Source organism: Podarcis cretensis (genome assembly GCF_951804945.1).
Source record: "Podarcis cretensis genome assembly, chromosome: 12".
NCBI classification, from domain to species: domain Eukaryota; kingdom Metazoa; phylum Chordata; class Lepidosauria; order Squamata; family Lacertidae; genus Podarcis; species Podarcis cretensis.
In genome coordinates this window covers 34,275,918-34,298,917 of record NC_137181.1, presented here as the reverse complement: position 1 = coordinate 34,298,917, position 23,000 = coordinate 34,275,918, and the positions used below count along the sequence as shown (strand labels likewise).

At 42.0% G+C, this 23,000-nt stretch overlaps 1 protein-coding gene across 7 annotated transcripts in view; it reads right to left on the bottom strand.

Annotated features, from left to right (window-relative positions):
* The window catches only part of HDAC9 (histone deacetylase 9), a 474,032-nt gene that overhangs the window by 5,726 nt on the left and 445,306 nt on the right, over positions 1–23,000 (bottom strand). For all 7 annotated transcript variants that reach the window (XM_079947890.1, XM_079947891.1, XM_079947889.1 and 4 more), the window contains 2 exons: positions 14,808–14,892; positions 10,487–10,640 (listed from right to left, as the gene is read on the bottom strand). In XM_079947890.1, coding sequence (XP_079804016.1) covers positions 10,487–10,640; positions 14,808–14,892 — 239 coding nt within the window. The remainder of the gene's footprint in view (positions 1–10,486; positions 10,641–14,807; positions 14,893–23,000) is intronic.

The window sequence follows — 23,000 nt, the reverse complement described above, 5'->3', positions numbered from 1 at the left end:
AATGACTTTTTTTCACATTGGTTTGATGTTTCCTTTACATGAATGTAAGATACTTTAAGGAGTGCAAATAGCTACCTAACATATGTAACTTACATTAAACAGTGGACAGCAAGCTCAATAACATATTATTTACAGGAAACTGAACTGCAATGGAATAGAAACTGGGCTGAATGTGACTAATTGACTGCCAGTTTGTTCCTGGGCTCAATTCAAGGTGCTCATGTTAGTGTTTAAAGCCCTAAAATGACTTAGGGCCCAAATATCTGAGAGACCACTTCCTTCCCTACAGACGCTCACAGAATGACCCTCACAGAACAGTAGGGGGCCCCTTCTTGATAGTTCTACTTCCCTTAGAAATTTTGGGTTGTGTGGCCTGGGAGAGGGCATTTTCTGTGGGGTTCCCTCAAATTTCCCTTACCACCTGAGATGTGTGTTTTCAGGGCCCACCTTATTCCTGTGACTGTAATCCGTTTTAACTGTACTTAATTCTGAATTTTAAATTGTTCTAATCCATTCTGGAACCTGCTGTTGAAAGGCAGGTAATCAATTAATAATACAGTAATAATAATATTCGTTGGAATGGAAATCCCTGCCTCCTTACATCCCTAAAAACAGTCTTAAAGCCAGCAGTACTGTTAGGAAAATGCGGCCTTGACTGGGTCAGTAGGTAGATGTGTTGATCCATTATTTTAGTTATAGATGTCTATTTATTTATTATCTATCTATACAAACAGCCTGCCTCCGATGCTTTGCGTAAAATACATTAGGTCCATCATGATAGCAGTATTATGCATAGCTACCTGAGTGTCAGGTCCAATGATCACAGTGCTGAATCCTTCTGACTGCATAGGTTCAAATAAAGCACACTGAATTTTAAAAGGAAATATTCAACCAGCTGAAATGCAACCTCTAGCTTTTACTCAGAAATGCAGATGGGCTTGCTGATCAGAAGGTTGGTGGTTTGAATCCCCGTGACGGAGTGAGCTCCCGTTGCTCTGTCCCAGCTTCTACCAACCTAGCAGTTCGAAAGCACACCAGTGCAAGTAGATAAATAGGTACTGCTGCGGCAGGAAGGTAAACGGCATTTCCGTGTGCTCAGGTTTCCGTCACGGTGCTCTGTTGTGCTAGAAGTGGTTTAATCATGCTGGCCACATGACCCAGAAAGCTGTCTGTGGACAAATGCCGGCTCCCTCGGCCTGAAGCGAGATGAACGCCCCAACCCCATAGTCACCTTTGACTGGACTTAACTGTCCAGGGGTCCTTTACCTTTTACCTTTTGCAAACATATAATGCAAAAAAAGGAAGAAGTTCCTATTGAAACTTCAAAGAGTCAGAACCTCTTCCTCTACACTAAACTGTTACAAACAAGCTTCAAAGTCTCATTATTATCTCATTCAATTGTTGGAGCAAGGACAGTCCATCAAATTACTCTGGTGCTGTGGCAGACAACATCAGCGCTACCATTCTGTCTCCACCGCAGCATTGATATATCTAGATCTATTCTCAATGAGAGCAGAAGCTAGCAACGCCCGATGGTACCTAACTTCCCTTGAAAACCAAGTGATGTGTTCAAAATCTATAGTGCCTGACTTTGCAGGCATGTGAAATATAAACACAACGGTGAAATTTCTATAACAGCTGTTAAGCATAATACAGCACAGCACTGAATGTTGTTCATTTTTTGGCACTTGTTTTGGGGAAAATGTATAGCTCATTTGCAGCGTAACACTTTCTCATTATAAAGCTAAGCCTATCCTTGTATTTTTCTTGGTATCCTGGGTTCTGTAGATAAATTGTTGGACTTGGGTCTTGGAAATGTCCATTCAAATTCCAGCTAAGATTCACTTGAACAAATTGCAACATCTCAAAGCTGATTCTGCATCTGTAAAATGGAAGTAAGAGCAGCTTCCCTTAACATAGAAAGAAAAGGATTGCCTTGCTGGAGTGATCTAATCCACCATTTTGTTTCCAATAGTTGTCAGCTGGGTGACTATGTAAATTCAGCTGATGGCCACCCCTTCCCATTGCCCCTAGCATAGGGTAGTCAATTATATACTGCATGTGTACATAGAGATTTCCTTTTGCTATCAGGACTGCTGGTAGACTGTGTTCATGTGCTCCCATGGTATTGTGAGCAACAACAAAATGGAGATGGGGCCGTCCCTACAATGCGGCAGAGTGAGGCAGCTGCCTCAGGTGGCAGATGCCGAGGGGCAGGAAGCAGCAACAGCAGCAGCAGGAAGATGTGGGGAAACAGAGCTGTAGCCTACCTGCAATGCCCCTAAGCTAACCTGCTGCACCCAGGCACAGTGGACGATGCTGTCCTGTCACTAGTGTTGAAGTAAGATTCAGCTGCATGCCCACTTCTCTTCTGCACATGGAATGGGAGAGGGAATCATCCTGTCTTTTGCCACAGGCAACAAAATATATTGGAGGCAGTAAAGCCCATAAAGCAGTTTTATTTATATATTAGGGATGAGAAACTTGGGTCCCTCTAGTTGTTCCTGGACTGTAGCTCACTTCAGCCTTGGCTGATGGGACTGATGGGAGATGTAGTCTAGCAACATCTGGAGGGCCTAGGTTCTTCATCCCTGAGATATATTTATATATTTGGGTAGGATTTTTATGTTGTATCACTTCATCTGCCCCCAGAACGGCCTAAATCAGAAAGCATGCAAAGGCGAGCTCCCATACCGTTTCCAAAGTCAGTGATTATTTGGATGTAGCTCTTGGTCCGACACAAGGCTCTAATCAGTCTGGTGTAATCTCATTTCCAAAAAGGAATAGGTACTTATCAGCACATACAATGTACAGGGCATTACCGGGCCATGGTTGCTGTTTACGGATCAATCTTTTCATTTAAATCAATCGTAGCCTCATTTTCAGCCCTTTTCTTTCATCTTGAACCAACCCCATCTCTCTTCCCTATTCCCTCCCCCCTATCTTGACAATTTCAATTAAGTTCCGAACGCAGAGAGCTCTCACGAACGTAGAAAGCTCTGCTTTACCAAACAAAACGTTAAAACACCCAGAAAATCACAGCTTCCCCCTGAAGCCTGCTCCATTTGGCATGTCAGAACAAATAAAAATGAAATAACTGTTTACTCGATGATGTCACTTTAACAAAAAGGAAGAACGAGAGAGAGAGAGAGAGAGAGAGAGAGAGAGAGAGAGAGAGGTGCTCAGCCAAACCATTCTCTCTTTCTTCTCTTGGTGGTAAATGAGTCAGATATTAGTTGGCCAGGGAAAGAGATGCTTTGTTCAGACTCTGAGATGGAAATGAATCATGCTACTCAGCGCACCAATATAACCTCCAATATAATTGGCAAGTCTTTTGCAAGGAGAATGTTTTTCTCACCAAACACACACACACACACACAACCCAAGACCACGTTCTGGATAACAGATGTCAACTAATCAATCAGAACACAGGGCTGGGTTTTCCAGCTATCCCCGTTTGAAGTGAGTGTTTTTTGTGTGCTGGCGAATAACACTGAACATCATGGGATGCCTTGCTGAGAGTTCTTAACTGAGAGGAACCCTGGAGGAAATGGGAGAATGCTGTTGTCTATCATTGGAATGTGCCTTATATCTAGTTGCACTATGATGGGTTCTTTGTGAAGACTGAATGATGAAGTGAAGCACAGCAGTTTGGGGTAGGGTACTTTCTCTTCCATCCCCCAGTGCAATGCCAATAACCCCCCCACGAGTCAGATCAGGGTCCCCACAAAGCCTTATGTTGCTTTGTTGCTTTTGTCTGCTGCTGTACCTTTTTCACTCTATGCTTTCCAATATCTCTGTGCTTGCCTAGGTCCAGTCTTCCATTTTGCAAGAAATGAGGCTGTCCAAAAGTTCCTTGTGGAGCACTAAAGAGTGCTACACGATGTTGATGATCATGGTGATGATGATGATGCACAGCAGTGGAGGATGTTTTTAAAAGTTAAGTGGGGTTTTTTAATTAAAAAAAAAATCACATATTGCTCTGCTTTACCACGGCAACAAAAACTCACAGCTCTTCAGAACTCCACAGGCAACATTTGGACAGTCACGCACTGTAAGGCCCATTGGAAGCTTATAAGGCTGGGGCAATGGATACAGGGCATTAACATAGACCTAAACTCTGGAAGAATGATTTGGAATTTACTGCATGTTATACTCTGAAAGAGGAATTATATGAAAATGATGCACAGATGGTATTTAACCCCGAGTAGGTTGGTTAAGATGTACAAAGTTGGATCAGATCTGTGTTGGAAGTGCAGAGAAACAGAAGGAACATTTTTCACATGTGGTGGACATGTAAAATGGTTAAGGGCTATTGGGAAATAATCTACAATGAGTTTTAAAAATGTTTAAAACAACATTCTCCAAAAACCCGAAGCCTTTTTGTTAGGAATACTTCAGTGTGAAGTTCCTGGTTGTCAGAAAAAAATATTTATGTACGCAACCACGGCAGCTTGAATTTTGCTAGCTGAGTAATATCCCTAATAAGGAAGACTGGCGACTTAAGATGATAGAATTTGCGAAAGCAGCAGGTTTAACTTACAGAATAAGAAAGCAAGAAGAATCTTTATTCAAAATGGAGTGGAATTTTTTTGCTGAATATTTAGAAAATAATTGTGTACAAGTGAAAACACTGGTAGCATTTAGATAAATTCAATAGTATGGTAAATATTTGAAGGATGTAAAATGCAGAAACAATTAAATTGGCCCCTCGGCCAGTAAAGCGAGATGAGCGCCGCAACTGAGCTTAACGGTCAGGGGTCCTTTACCTTTTTATAGTAAAATATGCAGGAATGATATAAGTAAAATGAACCATGAAAGGGAATGAGGGAAGTCAATTGTCACATGGTACTATGTAAAATGTTTATTTTGAGGTGTATAAAATGAAAAATTAATTTAAAAAATTATAAAAAAGAAAGCTTGTAAGGCTGGAGTGACACTGAAAGTTAAAATAGCATTGAGCCACTAATACACACCACTCGATCAACTCCGGATTATGTTAAGGTAGGAAAAAGCATGAGGCAACACACCCTCACTCCCCACCTCAAAAATACGAAACTTGTATGGATTTTGGCCAAAGAAAAATATTACCTTAATTGGGATTATGGAAGAAAGTGAATCCTTTTACAGTTCAAGATGATGAACGTCTACTGATTTCAGTACAGTGGTACGTCGGGTTACATACACTTCAGGTTACATACGCTTCAGGTTACAGACTCCACTATCCCAGAAATATTACCTCAGGTTTAGAACTTTGCTTCAGGATGATAACAGAAATCGGGCTCCGGCGGCACAGCAGCAGCAGGAGGCCCCATTAGCTAAAGTGGTGCTTCAGGTTAAGAACAGTTTCAGGTTAAGAACGGACCTCTGGAACGAATTAAGTACTTAACCCGAGGTACCACTGTACAGACTGATGAGATGAGATGAATCTGGAAACTGAACTACTGAATTCATGTGATGATGTGCCCTTGTGTCTTTATTTCTCTCATTTTCTTCAAATCCAGTCTTCATTTCAATTTGTGTGGTTGTTTTCTTTTCTTTCTTTCTTTTTTAAAAAAGGCTTGGAGGCTGAAATGACCACATGCCATGCTCTGGTGGCTTGATATTTGCAGAAGCAAATACATTGTTAGAAGAAGAGAAGGTGGCTTTATTTAAGCTCCTAGCAAATCAATTACTGCTAGGTGCCAGTGGTTTCAAATTAGCACACTCTCAAAATATGACAATTAACTGCTAATTAGTTTAAACTCTGTAATTTGATATGCAAAACTAATTACGCTTCGTTTTCATTAGCCGAAAACTTGGCTTTATTTCACCATAAAAATTAGGTTCACTCAGACTTAAATTATGGCTTGTATTTTGTTTCAAATCTCTTCACATTGGTAAAAGATGTTACATGTTTACATCTTTGGCTGATAAAAAGAACTCGGCAGTTCTTTTACATCTGGCTCCCAAGATAAGTCAGGATCTGCACCAAAATCAATAAGCTAAATTCTGCCTCCCCACACCTAAAATCCCCATGAAATTAAGGCTGTAATCCTGAACTCACTGACCCAAGAAGCAGCCCCACTGAACTTCATAGGGTTTACTTCTGAGTAGACTACAGCAGTGGCGTAGCGTGGGGGGTGCAGGGGGGGCCGGCCGCACCGGGCGCAACATCTGGGGGTTAGGGTTACGGGTAGGGTTAGGGGGCACAAATCCAGGGTTAGGGGGCGCAAATTACTTGCCTTGCCCCGGGTGCTGACAACCCACGCTGCGCCACTGGACTACAGCTCCCATAATCCCCAGCCAATTTAGCAAATTATCATGGATGTTGAGAGTCATAGTCCAGCAATATGCAAGGGGGATGAACACTGGGCTATACCAAATGTCTCAAACTCCTTCTTTCAATAGTGTATCCAGCTTCACTTGCAACATCCAAAGAAGTTCATCTCTATGGGATTTGGTTCTCCTCTCCCTCTTTCCCCTTTCTTCCACTTAATGGATTCAGACCAGTTCCGCTACATTTGGACTCTCCTTTGCTGTGCAGAAGTTCCAAGAAGCATTTGGCATGAATAAACGCAAAGAACTCTATAACATCCTTTTTTACAGAGTCGCTTTTCTGACAATATGCTGTTCTGCACATGGAACTATTCACACATCATATTGAAATACTTGATCGGTGAAGCGCATTGGCAGTTGTTCTTTCATTTTACGGAATTGTTAAATTCAGGTCCAAGTCAGTCGTGTTAGGTCAGTGTGAAACAACAGCTGGCAGGCAGGGAAAAGGAACACTCCCATCCTTATTCATTGACTAGCTGAAAGTGCCCAGTGTTGCCCAGGAATTCAAAGAAACAATAATAATAATAATAATTGAGATTTTTTAAGTGGCTCATGCAATTTGTTAGTTTTAGGGCTGTTTATTACCCCATTTCCATTCTCTCTGACATGGCCATGGCATCACTTGAATCCAGTTGTGTTTTTTTGGTGGGGAATGATGTTTAATTTGTTGTTTTTTTTTTTTTTTAAAAAAACCCTATATCAGGCATAGGCAACCTCGGCCCTCCAGATGCTTTGGGACTATAGCTCCCATCATCCCTGACCACTGGTCCTGTTAGCTAAGGATCATGGGAGTTGTAGTGCCGAAACATCTGGAGGGCATGGTCAGGAGGGGTTGGCGATGAAAGAGTTGCTGCATCTCCATTCCCCCTCCCCTCCTGACTGTACCCCAGAGAGCAGGAGGGTTGTATCCTGCTGGGCATTGCTTTGTCAGAACATCCTTTGAAAGCAAGGGTACCAACTTAAATGAAATATTGAGGGGGCGGGGGGGGCAGGTAAGCCCCACACCACATAACCAATCACAGTATGCAGCACACATGCACACCATTTGAATGGCAATGCCCACCAACTTTTGGGAGCTGCTGCCCGATCAAATATTATTTTGACCTCAGCCCCTAGGAGTTGGCTTCTATGCTTGTGAGAAACATGCTGGTGAACTGCACCCTTGAGACATGTTTCCTGCTTTGCTGCTTCACATGCTCAGCTGCTGTGCCAGGCATGTCTTGCCTCCTCATTCTGCTACCCCCAATAGTTGACCCCCAATGTGCCTTGGTTTGGTGTGGTTCAGGTCCCAGCTGTTTTGCGGCCACTATCAACAACAGTGCTGCCCCTTCCCACACTGTAGCTGCCAGTTAGCTTCCTGCAATGGCTGCTACATTGTAGGAAGTGGTCACCTGAGCTGGCCCCACCTCATTTGGTGTCTCCAACTGACTCCTGCACCAGCTGTTCAGTTCACCATCCTGATTCCAAATGGATGCAGGAGGTGTCCAAATACAGACCAAACCCCACTCCATCATTTCAGGAACTGTCACACCAAACTATTCAGAGCTATCCAAGCTAGCACAGTTTGGAACAGTTGGGTCCATTATATGGACTCAAAACTGTGCCTGAAGTTATCCAAATGTAGGCCAAAGCCACTTAATTTCAAGAACCATTGGCCAATGATATCTCTGGAGACAGAGATGCATTTTGGAATATTTTGGCCCGCTATCTTGATTCAAAATGGTATCCAAAGATGTCCAAACCCAGAGAAAAACTGGCACACCCAGCCCAGGAACTGTCATGCTAAATTGGATGATGATCTCTCAAGAGGCACCCAAACCCATGGAGAACAGACTGATCGCCAAGACTTCCCCATAGCAAACAAGGTGTGGTTCGCCTTGTTCATCAGAGGACAACTCCTAATTTTGGCCAAGCAAATCTATGGAAATATATTTCCGTTAGCATAACAGTTCTTTGACAACAGAGGAAATCTGGGCCTATCCTTTTTATATCTAGGTGATACCAGTTTAAAATTCAAAATATACAAGTTTCTATTCAATCGGGCTTTCGTTTCATTTCATAAACGTTACTATTGAAATATTGCAACTGGGCACATGGCATAGGTGGGCTCCCTGCAGAAACATTTGCTACCAGCTGTGATCCACAGAATGCATTCTCTGTCAGTGCCAACACAGAGAAACACATTTCCCCACTCACATTTTAAAACACATGTAGAGAGGCAGCTAAAAGAGTGGCAGATACCAACCAAATTATTATTATTTATATCGCACCTTTCCTCCATCATTAAACTCAAGGAGATACACATGGGTTTTCCAGACAAGCTTCCACACAGCTATTGACAAGGTCTTGATCTGCTTGACTTTAGCAAGGTTCCTGCATCATGTGCTTTCGCAGCCAGTCCCTAACTCACTGCCTGCCACAAAGCCCCTGCCCATTTCACTGACCTGTTCATGTTAATTTGTGAAGGCTGTGCACTTCGCCTCTTGTGTAGGCTGGCACCTCCCCTGAATAAAGAAAGGGGTCTTGTCAATTTCAACGCTCCATCAGGTGAAATTGACAACATTTTGAAGCAAGGCATTTCCCCTTGAATATCCAATTCCCATGGGGAATGAAGAATACAATCTAGGAATAATGCACTGGAAGAATACACAAGGGTAGAAAATATGGCATGGGCTTTGCCATATATTGCAGGGTGATGCAAATCAGCTTCAAAGAACACAGGTCCTAAATAATGGCACTCTAGCATACAGTCCAATTAGTCTGGGATGACAGGTAATTGAGTAAAATGGCTAAGCCAGTCTTGGAAATAAATTTGTCCTTTTGTCACCTGGCTCAGGGCTTCTTACTGAGTAAATATTGCTTGGTGATCCAGAGAAATGTTACAACTTAATTCTGTAGCGTGGGCACCAGTGCTTGAACCCCCTTTTTGTGATGGTTCCCTCAGAAAGCTGTGGCAGAGGGCATGATTTGACTAAAATCTGGAGTCAGGGTCTGGGGATTGTGGCATTCATTATATGGCCCTCAACCTTTCCCTCCACCATTTTAGCCTTGTTGGGCTTGTTGATAAAAGTTTTGTTGGGCTTGCTGACAAGAGTGGTCAGAGTTTTGTAGGTGTGACAACAAAGTTCATGAAGATAACTTTCAAGCAGTACAAAACGATAGAATATTGTGGCCACTAGATTTGGGGGCCCCCTCCAAAGTGGTGTTTGTTTGGATTGTGTGCGTGTGTGTTGATTCTGAAACATGTCATTGATGCAATAATAGTGAATTAGTGGTGAATTCATACTGGACCATCCTCCCCTCATTCCAATTTATTAGTTGTTCTGCAATGCTTTCCCAGTGTTGCCACATTATTGCCAACCAAAGGGGAACTCTTGAGGTTTATAGCACAACAAAACCAGGAAAAAAAGAACAGCAGCAGCAGCAAACAGGATTGAAACTGGGACTGTATATAACCATTCCAATACCATAAGTGCTGGTTTTGACCTATAAAGCCTTAAACGGCCCAGGACCGCAATACCTCAAGGACCACCTCTTTCCATATGAACCCACCCAGACCCTGAGATGATCTTCTGAGGCCCTCCTTCGTGTGCCTCCTCCTTGAGATGTGTGGAGGGTGGCAACATGAGAACGGGCCTTCTCTGCAGGGGCTCCCTGTCTGTGGAATGCTCTTGCGAGAGAAGTTTGCCTGGCGCCTTCATTCCGCATCTTTAGGCGCCAGGCAAATACGTTCCTTTTTTAACCAGGCCTTTGGCTGATCTGTTTGACATCCTATACCCTTTTAAAATGTAGCTCTTTTCTGGGGTAGTGTTATTGGGTTGTTGTTTTTATTCTGATTATATATGTTGTGATCTTTTCTGTGAACTGCCCTGAGACCTCTGGGTATAGGGCGGTATATAAACTCTAATAATAATAATAATAAGGAATGCAGAATAAAAAATGACATCTAGAGCAGCCCAGTTTCCCGAAAGCCAAACAATCCAAGGCAACTATAGAATGCTTCTCTGTCTCTGGTTGTTCCAACATTGTCAAGGAAAACAACGTGAAGTTAAAGCATGCAAAAAAAGAGTCTGGATTATTAAAAAAAGGACTTAAAACACGTTCCTTCAGTCACACAACAGAAGTACGCAAACACTTGTCACTTGCCGTTCTAAGATTTTGCACGTACCTGGCATGTTCATGTGAGAAAGGCTGGTCCACATCCACCGAGAGTAAGGCCATAGCTGAGACTGCCTCTGTCTCCTCTGTTTCTTGTTTCTGAGTCTCAGCCAGCTTACAACTAACTGGCACAACGTAAGGCTCCACAGACTTCCAGTACTTGCCTAAAGAAAATACACCATAATAACTGTGCAGTCCCATAATTTATGGGAAATTTAGCTAGCATGGTGGTATAACCCTAGTAATTGCTTAGGTCCAACGCAGAGTGCTTATAAGTGTGTGGAGTGGTTGCAACAGGGAATTTCAAACGGCTGTGATGAAGTTATGATTCTGGATCCCACAGTGCCAAGTTGGAAAGTGCTCTCTTTTCCAAGGTCTGTGTCACAGCCCTTCCTAAGAAAGCAATAAAGTGAAAGAACAGCACACAGTTTAATGAACTCTTAGTATCTGGGAAGCTGGAGCCGTTGGTGGGCTACTTCTAACAGTGTGAGCATTTCGGCATTTGCAAAATCGGAGATTTGTGATATGGCAGGTACTTTTAATGCAACCGTAAACAGCAGGCAGTGGGAGAAAAAAATCAGAGACGACAGCAACTAGAACAGAAGTTTGGTATGCCAGAAGGCACTACGCATCTGTGTTGCCAGAACAATCAGGTTTGTTAGTCCTGGATGTTCTTTTGCCTCTAACCTCAGGGCGTGCACTAGAACAATAATTTATTTAAAATTTTAATATATGTACTGGCTGCTATGGGAGCACTGCGATATATTATAGGGTAGCTTAGAATAAAGCAGGCAAGGGAATATTGGTACATTATATAATGTGTGGAATTAAAAAGCAAACCAACCCAAAAACCAACCCTGAGTTTTGAAACCTCCTGCTTATTGCAACATCAAAAAGTCTCTGAAGCAAATTATCCAGGCGATGAAGAACAATCGCTCATAAATGGTACATTATCCATGGCACATGCTTATTTATTTTTATTCAGCAAGGTGTATACAACATTTAATGGATATCTCCAAGCAGCTTACATAAAATGGAATAAAATATCCATTAAAAATAGCAATAAAAACAGGCTTTTAAAAAGTAGCCATGTCGAAAGTTACCAAAATTTAGATAATGCCAATGGTTTAAAAGAGCAAATGCACATAATAAGTGTCTGGATTGGCTTCCTTAGACAAAAACAGTTTAAGTAGGTGTCAAAAAGGGCACAATGAAGGCTCCTGGTTAATTAATAGGCAGGGAGTTTCAGAAAATAGGTGCTGTAGCCTATTTATTCCAGGGTGAGCAAACACACTGCAGTAGATGGAGCACAGATCAGTTCTGTGTATACACCCAGAAACTAACAGATGGCCTCAGGTTGGAGAACATCTTCCTTGGAGGAACTCCCAAAACCCATTAACTCCTTTGAAAAATTGGTACCTTTTCCAAGTTCAAGAAGCCAGCCTACAGCAACAAGAGGAGAAAGGAGCTAGAAAATGGGCACAAATATTTCCTATAGTTTAAGAATTCAAATTTGGACAAATAAATTGTCAAGCTTGGCTTTTATATTTATGAATACAATCTCATGTGGTAGAGTTGGAGTTTCCTATGTCAGGATGAGCTCAAAGTTGTTGGCTGGTTGGTATTTTAATTTCCCTGACATGCTAAATATCAGGGTTGTATTCAAATCCAATACAATTGTACCTTGGTTGACGAATGCCTTGTGACTCGAATGATTTGGTTCCTGAAATACTACAAATGGAAATGAGTGTTCCAGTTTGCGAACGTTCTTTGGTACCCAAACGTCCGATGTGGCTTTCGATTGGCTGTAGGAGCTTCCTGCAGCCAACTGGAGGCCTTGCCTTGATTTCCGAACATTTTGGAAGTCTAACGGACTTCCAGAATAGATTCCATTCGACTTCCGAGGTACGACTATATGTGTCTCATAAAACTGATGTGGTAAAGACACCTTAGGCCTTGGTGTGAGCCTTCAGATATTGAGCTGGGTAGCTCTATCAAGCAGTTTGCCATACCAAGAATAATCCAGAGATACCAAATCTCTGATAGTCCTGGAAAATTATAGCATCCTATACAGGAGACCTTGACGTAAGCTTGTCATAATAAAATAGGAGATTTATGCTAGTGTTTCAATAGCAACCAGATGACTTGATTATACTTCAATGTAAATGTTTGTCCATCTGACTCAGTAGCTTTTCCCAGACTACCTGGAAACATCAGAGATTGTATCTGGGATTTTCTGCACGCAAGACATATGCCCTGCCACTGAGTTACAGTTCTTTCCCAATGCTGAGTTGGACCATTGGTCTATGAAGCTTGTTACTGTCTGACTGGCATCAGCTTTCCAGGGCTTCACCCGAGCCCTACGTCAAGATGCCAAGGATTGAACTTGAGACCTTTTGCATGCAAAAGATGTGCTGTAACCCTGAGATACGGGGTTGAAGGAGTTCAACAGGTAGTATGAGGGTTTACAGCTGAACTGGATGGAATTCTCTTATTTATGATGTAGCAAAGCTTGAATCCCTTCAGGAGATTGTATCTCCTTCATTCACAAACAGAAGAGGGGACATCAATGGGAGCCAAGCAGCAGGAAAAGGGCAATCTGTTTAATCAACCGGTAACATGATAGAAAGGTGGTTTCTTGGACATGAAGCCTCATGACCATTTGAGTTGCTAGCAGGATCCTTACAAAACAGAAATATTTAAGGGGATTAAAACTGCAGCATATTATGTATCTTAAAATAAAAAAGATCCAAGTGATAGAAACTTGGCTTTTCTCCAATAGTGTAAAATCCATCACTTTAAAAATGGTGTATATAAAGCAACGAACAATCACTGGGTCTGGCAAATTCTATTTAAAAAAAGCAAGACAGAAACATTCTCTATTAATGGTGCATTTAGAGACTATAATCTCTATTCATTAAAACAAACAAAAAAAAATTAATAAAAAAGTTATATGGGCATTCCACAATGTTCCCACAGAACATTCACGCAGCAGTTAGTTTGCAATGAACAAGCAATTCAAACTCCATTATTTATGGGTTTCAGGGTGGGGGCAGTTCTTTGCTAGAAAAACAGATGTGCAAGAAAACCAGATCTGTTGGCATGGGAATAATACCCTGCTCTGTCATAAAAGAAATGAACCCATGTTCACCACTGGAGTTTTTGCAAGGGAATGAATAAAATAAAGCAAAACCAACCTTTGACTCTCTTCTTTTTGATTGTGACCCCCCACCCCCCACTCCAAACCCAACAGAGTTAAGCAGCTGATTAATTGCAAACTGAACTAGGTGCCAAAATTGAACCAGAGCGGAATCAGACTGCTGGCACTCACAATAAAGAAAAAAGAGAGAGTAGCTTTTCAGCTGATACCCAACGGAAAGCCTACAGAAGCTGAGGAGCATCTGGTTTGGGATGGGTCATTCCCAAGGGATGAAGGTGAAAATGTTCATGCTTTTCCAGAGGGAGGAGGGGCAGAACTAGACTACGGAAGTGGAGGGGACAGGAAAGCAATTCAAAGAGGCCTAAACACTACAGGGGAACCCATGTGTTAGAGAGACTTGAAGAGAAAAGACAGTGGCGTGGCAGGGGAGGACCAGCGGGTGTGTGTGATGGCCCCGGGTGCAGAATTTGGGAGGGGGGGAGAGAGATGGGTGCAAACTAGGCTGGACAATGTTTCTTCCAAAAGGAGTCAGCTTTTATGCATCCAATTGCTTCATGCTGACAATACAGTGTTACCTCGGGTTAAGTACTTAATTCGTTCCGGAGCTCCGTTCTTACCCTGAAACTGTTCTTAACCTGAAGCACCGCTTTAGCTAATGGGCCTCCCGCTGCCGCTGCGCCACCGGAGCACAATTTCTGTTCTCATCCTGAAGCAAAGTTCTTAACCTGAAGCACTATTTCTGGGTTAGTGGAGTCTGTAACCTGAAGCGTATGTAACCTGAGGTACCACTGTATTAATACCTGCAATACACTATCACAATTACGTTTTCTGGGAGCATCAAGCTACTGGTCCAGTTGGTCCCTTATGTGCCCCCTTAGGTATGGGCAGCACAGCTGTCAACTTTTCCCTTTTCTTGCGAGGAATCCTATTCGGAATAAGGGGATTTCCCTTTAAAAATGGGCAGCTGTCTCGTGAGTGCAGCTGCACACTTATGAGAGATCTGCCGATGGAGAGAGGGAGACAGTGTCAGGAAAGTCCTGTGCATTGATCTGAACATGGTGGGAAAGTTAAGTGTATTCATTTTGGGATGTCCATGTATCTTCCAGCACTGCTCAGCTAGTAAGAGCTAGAAACTTTTTTAAAAAAAGAATGAACAAACCTTGTAACTTACTATGAATTTTGGTGATCTTTTGCAAAGAAGCCATGGCATTTAAGTTTGGGGTTTGGTGGAGGATGTCCTTGGACAGGGGCTCCAGCTGCAAGACAGGAACAAATCAAGTGCAAAACGGTAAGAATCTGCAGTTAGCTGCACGGAAGTAAGGCTCGCTGAAAACGCTTAAGCCTTGTGAAAATCTCAGCCAAAGAAGTAGCTAACATGTTGCGGGGATTCCTCCCACCAAATGAACAGGGGCTCAGTTTTGCTTTCTGTTTTTCAGCCATGTAATTGAATTCCAGGGGGCCTTTCCAGTGACTGCAAGACTAATCCACGAAGCCTCTCAAGCAGGTGCATGGCTGTGCATTAGTCATTTAAAAATGCTAGTTATCTGGGCAATTTTTTTTGTAGGCCCCTCACAAATCAAATTCCAGTGTGTCTCTATGTCCAGCTGTATGCTGAAACAAAACATTGTTGAAGTTGCCTTAGAACTTGACGGGGCATGCCATTGTTCTTTTTCTTCTTCTTATCCCCTTCTTCCCAAAATTCATTAAAGGAAAACACCAGAAATTTATTTTATGCGCAGAAAATTCCGTACTTCAAAACAAGTAAATATCTGTTCACAGACATGAAAAGATGCAACCCCCAAAAAATTTATTTTATGCGCAAAGAATTCCATACTTCAAAACAAGTACTATAAAATATCTGTTCACAGACATAAAAACGTGCAAACATTTTCTGAATGTTCAAATAAATGGAATAATAAATAATTCCATCAGTCCTTTTAATGGAAGTCTGATTTTATAGTTTTAACTGATTTTTACATTATTATTTTATTAAAAAAATCTTGTACACTGCTTAGAGGTTATTGAAGTTAAGTGTATATAAATCCTTGAAATAAATTATATATACAGTATACATAAATTGACCACACACAAATTTGTCCTGATGTTTTTTCATTTCTCTGTGTTATTTTGCAGCTGACATCTTGGGCCAAGATCAATTTACCATCCTTTGCACATTCTTGCCTAAGCGAAGATGTGATTTTGTGGTGCACAGCAATTCCCATTCATTCATTAAATAAGGACCATTGACAACCCACTGGAACCTAGTTACGCAGAACAGGCTTCTATGGCTTTAGGAGCACAAATGCAGCATTTTATTGGTGTACATGAGTTACTTACTGCATGTACACCATGTGCAAATGTTCTGATCACTTCTATAGAACCAATACACTCCATAAGATGTATATTTAGTACCTCTCATTTCTTCTCCTGGCTTAAATGAATGGTGTGATGACTGACTTTTGGAGGTAAACACAGCTTGCGCTGCTATGGATAGAAACACACAGTTGGTTTGGATCCATTGTGCTTTCTTGGAATAAAGGAGGCTGCCTTATAGCAAGTCAAACCATTTATCTGTCTAGCTCAGTAATGTTTGCAGTAACTGGCAGGGGATCTCCAGGGCTTCAGGCAGGACCCTCTCCTAGCCCTATCAGAAGATGCTGCAGATTGAACCAATTCAGGTGGTTCTACCACTGAGCTTCATCTCTTCCTCAAACTTCTGAAATGATGTTTGAGAATTTCTATCTATGGCATTAGACCTATGGTGGTTATTCACACATGCAAGTATTAGGGTTGCCATGTGCCCTCTTTTTCCAGGACATGCCCTCTTTTTCATGGGCATGTAAAATGAGAGTCGTCATAGAGATCCATAGTTAAAAGTCGAAGTCGGCAAATATGTCCTCTTTTTTTGCTCTTCGAAATACGGCAACCCTAATGTTGCCACGGCATGATGAACATACACGAGGGAAACAGTACTTAATAGCAAATAGTCTATAGAATTCAAAGAAAAAGGCTACCATGAAGGAATTGTTTGTATGAAGCTTTTGGGACCTTTTAAAAAAATAAAAAATAAATAGTTTTTATCAAAGTTTTTTTTTTGTACAAAGCAAACAGATAAACAGGGAAAGGTACATCTATTGTCTCCACTTTCAGTTCATAGTCTTTTTCACAGTTTGTTTACATTTAGTGAGAGACACTTTTGTCATAGACATCTTGCATATGGGGGAAGAGAGATAGAGTATTGTTCTTTCTTTTTTATATAAAATATTTATTAAGATTTTGCATAATAAAACAAATCACAATCAGACAAAACAAAAGAGAAAGACAATCAAAAGCCGCACAATCCAACAAGAACAATAAAACACAGTAAAAAACATAAGTGAAAAAAGGAAAAAACAATAAGAGAAAACAAAAAAACAGAGAAAAAATAAAAGATCTAGTTTTTGGCTTACTGTCTTTATAACCCTCTTTCCTGACTTCCTCACATCTCCCTTTTCTGTGTTCCCCTTTACACAATCAAATTCAGCAATTCCTTACCCTCTTTCCAATCTTATTCATTGTTATACATTTCAACCTATTATGTCTTCGATTTTCCTTTCCTTTTAAATCCATTTATCTAGAGTATTGTTCTTTCGTTCTATTGCCTATTATTAGCGTAGGGGTTTGTGTCAACATCAGTTCTGGACCTTCCTCTTCCCTGTACTGTTTATGATAATCTGAATGCTGTCTGTTGGTGTGAAAAGGGGTGAATGTAGAGCAAGGCAGAAAGGGCCCCACTTTATGATAAGGAAGAAGATCTGGAGCTCCCAGATTCTGTTTAAAAGTTCCTCCTGCAAAATAGTTAGCAGCTCATTCATGAGATGGCCTCTATTCTCTTGTCAGTTTCTGCTCCATGTCAGTAAAACCTCATCAGCCTTCGGAGGTAGGATCTCACACCCTATTTGACCCAGATAGATGCACCATTGTTACGAAAACACCACTAAAAAAATAAAAGCCAGTGGATTATAGTAAGATATGTCCTTTTGAATAAAAAAAGGGAGACTGTCTGCATCAAGAATAATTTCTGATGGCAGCGATCCATTTTTAAAATAAAAATAATCATTAAACTAAGTAGACAAGAGGGTGTCCCTGGAAAATATCATGAGACCCAGCAATGAACAAAAGGAATCACTCCACAGCTGACAGACATAGCAGTGTCACCTTCACTCCTACACTTCTTGGCATTTTATAAGCTCTGGAGCCAAAGAGTGAAAGGGTGGGGGGACTGCAAAAAGAAGTGGAAATACATCTTTATAAAAGAATTTTGCATAAACAACTGACTAAGGTCAGCGCAGGAGCAACAAAGCCGTTTGATGGATCTGCTTGAAAAAGATATTTTTTTCAAAGGGTTTGAAGCCAGCCCAATTGGCCTGTTGCATGCTTTCTTGTACTTGCTTCCAGATAAGTCGGTATTCATGGCAAAAGGGCTTTCAAAGAAATGGCATCCCGGTGCAAGCCAGGCGAAGTTTGCCAGCGCTTCACCGCCATGTCTTTACAAGCAGATGTGAGTTAAGCTGTATTATGGAGTTGTAAAATTCTTGGACCAGAAGGGAAATGGGCGAGGTGAGATACATGGTTAGACACAGAGAAGGAAGGAGGTGCAGAATAGAATCTATAGGGCAACTTCTTCCTTCTACTTAAGGAAGAGATAGAATTCAGAATTCAGTAGAAATTCTGCTTTCAGGACAGAAGGTAAGGACCTGGTTCAAGCCCCAGAATCTTTGGTTTAGAAAGACTCCCTGTCTGAAACCCTGATGAGCTGCTGCCAATCAGTGCATACAATATACAATGGTACCTTGGGTTAAGTACCACTTTAGCTAATGGGGCCTCCTGCTGCTGCTGCGCCGCCAGAGCACAATTTCTGTTCTCATCCTGAATCAAAGTTCTTAACCCGAGGTACTATTTCTGGGTTAGCGGAGTCTGTAACCTGAAGCGTATGTAACCTGAAGTGTATGTAACCCGAGGTACCACTGTATAAGAACAGCCCTGCTGGATTTATTCATCCTGTTCTCACATTGTACAACCAGTTATCAATGGGAAGCCTACATGCAGGACCTGGTTCATAGAGGTATACAGCCCCTGCCACTGGAGGAACCATATAGCTAGATGGACCAGTGGTTTGACTTGGTAAAGGGCAGCTTCCTGTGGGTAAGCAGGCATTGGTCCATCAATCCAATACTGCCAATACCATTTTTCTGGCACCAGTTTTCCATTGACTCAAGAGGTTTCTTTTCAATTCCCATCACTTGGGATCTGATCATGTGAGTAGCCACATATACACCAGCTGTGTCGTTTCATACAAAGCCCATTTTCTTCTTACAAACAGGCTGGATTGCTTCAATTAAATTGGCTTCCTTAAGGCAAATTTACTTCTTAATGATTTGATTAAATTGATTTTACCTGCATGTTCATAGATGCAAAGTTTGGGGGAAGTATGTATTTACGCCATTCTACCAGCATGCTGCCAACATAAAACCGTCACACACCAGCACAAAACTATCATGAAACCAATATTAAGCAGCCAAAAGCCCACACCAGTTTTTAGCTGATTTTAGCCTGTAGCACAGGGGTAAGGAAAAAGAAATGTGTAGGGGTGTGTGTGTGTTTGCTGTTTTGTTTGTTATTATGTTATGTGTTTTTTTGTTTTTATATTGTATAAGCCGTCATGTGATCCTCGAAGGATGGTATTCAAATTTGATAAATAATGATTGTAATAATAATAATAAAATAAATTATTATTTATTTAAATGATTGGCCAGTGGGACAGATGTGGCATCCCTATCCAGCCAATGTCCTCCCTTCCACCAGTACTGCATTTAGGCTTCAAAGACCTCCAACTGGAGACAATAAGAGGTTGCATTATTGTTGTTGTTGTTGTTGTTGTTATAACTTAAAACTGGCCTGGGGGAGAGCACTTCTGCATCAGAAGGATTCCTGGCATTGACCTTTGAAAAAATCACTCAGATTCCATCCAGCCTTCCAGATTTATATTACATTTGCCCTAACGAAAGGTCACTTCAGTCCAGTTGTATTTCTTTCTTTTTTTAAAAAAAGGTGTGTGTGTGTGTGTGTGTGTGTGTGTATGAATAATAAATTTTGGTTGACTAATTCAGATGCTGTGGAGGAAACCCCCCATTCTGCCAAAACAGGGTCTCAAATTGCAGTCTAAAGCTATATAGCCCTCTGAAGAACATGTTCCTTTGCAATCCACTCTCCCCCCCCCCCAATTAGCTGAAACCACCCGTTCCTTTTGTTTTGACAGATGCCAGTATAATGGATGTGTCCTAAAAAGTGCTAACTGAAGGCTTGGGGGGTGTATTTTGCAGCAGCTTAATCTCCCCCTTCCTTTCGATACCTGAATTAAGGATTTCGGTATTTTTATTTCAGAGTTCAGGGGGATCCAATTGCTTAATCTTTTCACACCTCTCAAGAGGGTTTCCTCCTAAGAGGCAACCTATGGTGGGAAGTGGGAAAGAGGCTTCTGATTAATATTTCCTTCTTCTTCTTTTTAATAGCCATTGGTTCCTCTCCACTGGTACAACTCACAAACCTGGACTTTGGGTACCCTCACATTCTTAATTAATTTCCCCATTGTTTGTCTTTATAAACTGATATAGATCCCTCTGGGAGGAAGCCCATGGATTCTCAAACGTATACTGAAACCTGGAAAAAAAAAATTGCACTTAGAAGTAGGTCCCACTGGTTTCCCAGGAATGCAAGTAAGTGTGATTTGGATCCAAGTTAGGTTTCTGTGTATTTTCCAAATTTGGGCTGTGGCCCAAAGAACACATACTTGGAAAGCAAATACACTGAAATTAATGGGACTCCCTTCCAAGTCAAATGTATTTAGAGCTGAGGCATAATATTCAAGGGGAAACAGGGTTGGTTTTGACCATCCAGGCAGTTGCCTGTGGCAGCAAAATTGAAGGAGGGCAGCCGTCAGGCCAAAGTGGCACGTGGTCTGTTTCTCTTTTTTTTACAGCATGGCTGATCTTCATAAGGGAACAGGGGTGGATCACTGCATCTTCTGCAGTTCTGGGGAGCATTTTGGGATGATGTTGGGGGTGCCTGTTAATCTTAGTCTGGTAGGAAATTTGGGGCTGGCTCTGGAGCAAAAATGCAGGCCCTGAAGAGCAATTGGAGTATGTATCATGCCTTGCACAACAAAATTTTGTGTTAGCTTTAGCTTGACAGTGCATATATGAATTTCCTGTCCCCAAGAAGGTTACCTGGTCAAGCTACTTAGGGTTCATCACACTTACAACTTGTCCTGTGCCTAGAATGCATGGGTCCAAGCGGTTTCCCTCTTGCCGTGTTCCTATCCCAGGGAAAACCCTCTCTTGAGCACTAACAGCCATCTGCGGAAAAGCCATTTGCTGTTTTCTCCGACTGAATGCTAAAGAGCAGTTTTCCCTGGGGGAAAGTGGCAGGTCAAGAGGAAGTGTGGAAAAACCCTTCATTCTTACTTGCTGTGATTTCTCCCCTACAAGCTTGTATACTTGTTGGAATCAGCAAGAGAACTCCTCTTGCGGGTGTGTTGGATTAGGGCTGGGAAGAGAGCTTTTTCTGCGGCTCTGTGCCTAGGCCAGGCACCCACAAAATCGGCCCTAGCTAACAGGACCAGTGATCAGGGATGATGGGATATGTAGTCCCAAAACAGCTGGAGGGCCGAGTTTGGGGGTGCCTGGCCTAGGCTTTGGACCTCCCCCCCTAGAGAGGCCTACATCTACATCCATAGATTGTTCCACAGGCATCACAGAGTAGGGGAATCCAATTATTATTGTTGTTTTTCTTCTTATCATCACCATCAATGTATTAATCACCTTCTGCACGGTCATCTCAAAGGGGATGTACAATAAAAACCAGCAGGAAACAGTTGAAAATTCAAAAACAGGAAATATATTTCTTAGAAAATTAAAACAATACAGAATGGACCCATTTATCCACCTGGGAAAGCTGGAATGAAAATATCTTCAACTGTTTCCAAAAAGCGCAGGTTAGCAGGTGGCTGTCATATCTTGACAGGAATGCTATTCCATGGAACAGGAGCAAACAAGGCCCTGCTCCAAGTTATGGCAGACCATTGGCTTTTGAGATCCAGTGGTGGAAGTAACACCCCAGCGGTGGATCTCCCTTTCCTCTGCATCCAATGGTTCTTCACACAGCCCCTGGCCAGCAAGAGTTGCAGCCTTAATCTGCTTGAGCCACGAGAGATGAAGGTGATTCTCCATAATCTATTAACTCCAACCAATTCATCTTGATCCATGTTTTATTTCTACGCTATTGTCAGAAGAATTTTTCTGAACGCTTTCCCCCTTCCCCCAATCATTTCTTCCTATTCTAATTTTCATCCATTTCTTAAGTGGGAGACAATGCTATCTTCTTAAACTGATCACATTTCTGCAAGTGACAATGCAGAAAGCGATTCTTCTTCTCCAGCCCGGTCCTCCATTTATTCATTTCTTCCACATTGTTGGGATTCAGGATGTTTTCCTTCCAGAGATTCTGAGACAAAATTAATTCAAACAAGCCCTTCTTGCTGCTGAGTCTGGGACATTACATCTGCATGTCTGCCTGGCTCCCCATGAATGCTGGAACGTCCCTGCTCATTTGACAGTTGCTTGTTTTGTAGATTTTGGTGTGTGTACGGGTGTGCATGTGGGTGTGGGTGTGGGTGTGTGTGCTGATAGTAGCATGGACAGAGCCGCATACTGCTGCATTGACGAGTCCCAGCCAAGAACAACAAAGGCAAAGCAAAAGTATTCCAAAGCCCCCTGCATTCATGTTTATGAATTCTAATCCTCAGCACATGAATAAATACGTCTGACAAACTGCAGAGTGCCTTAAAAAGGCCTTTCCTGACCTTCCTAATTTAAGCTCAATTGCGTGCGCCGTGTTGAGAAGGCAGCATTGGCCTTGCCAGTGTTTTCTGAAGTACGGCTAGTGCTCTGCTAGCACTGTTTGCAGAAGGGAATTGCTGGGAAATGAGTCCTAATTACCCAGTTAAGCACCTGCAGAGAATGGCATCTTCTAATTATGATAATTATGCGTGGCTCAATTTAACCGTTGTTGTTGTTGTTGTTGTTGCTGCTGCTGCTGCTGCTGCTGCTGCTATTGTTTGAAACATACTTTTCTACTGGCCATGAAAGTTAGTGGATGACCAGTCATATTCCTAATATACTGGGCTTTTAGCTATTAAAAAAATTAACCTAGCTTAGGGTGTGCATTGGGAGGGCTCTCAGAGGACAATCTTCTCTTGGAAGGAATCTCTGGTCCGTGTCCATTTTAAAGATTAAGAAGGGAAAGCAGAGGGGTCCTTGATGTCACC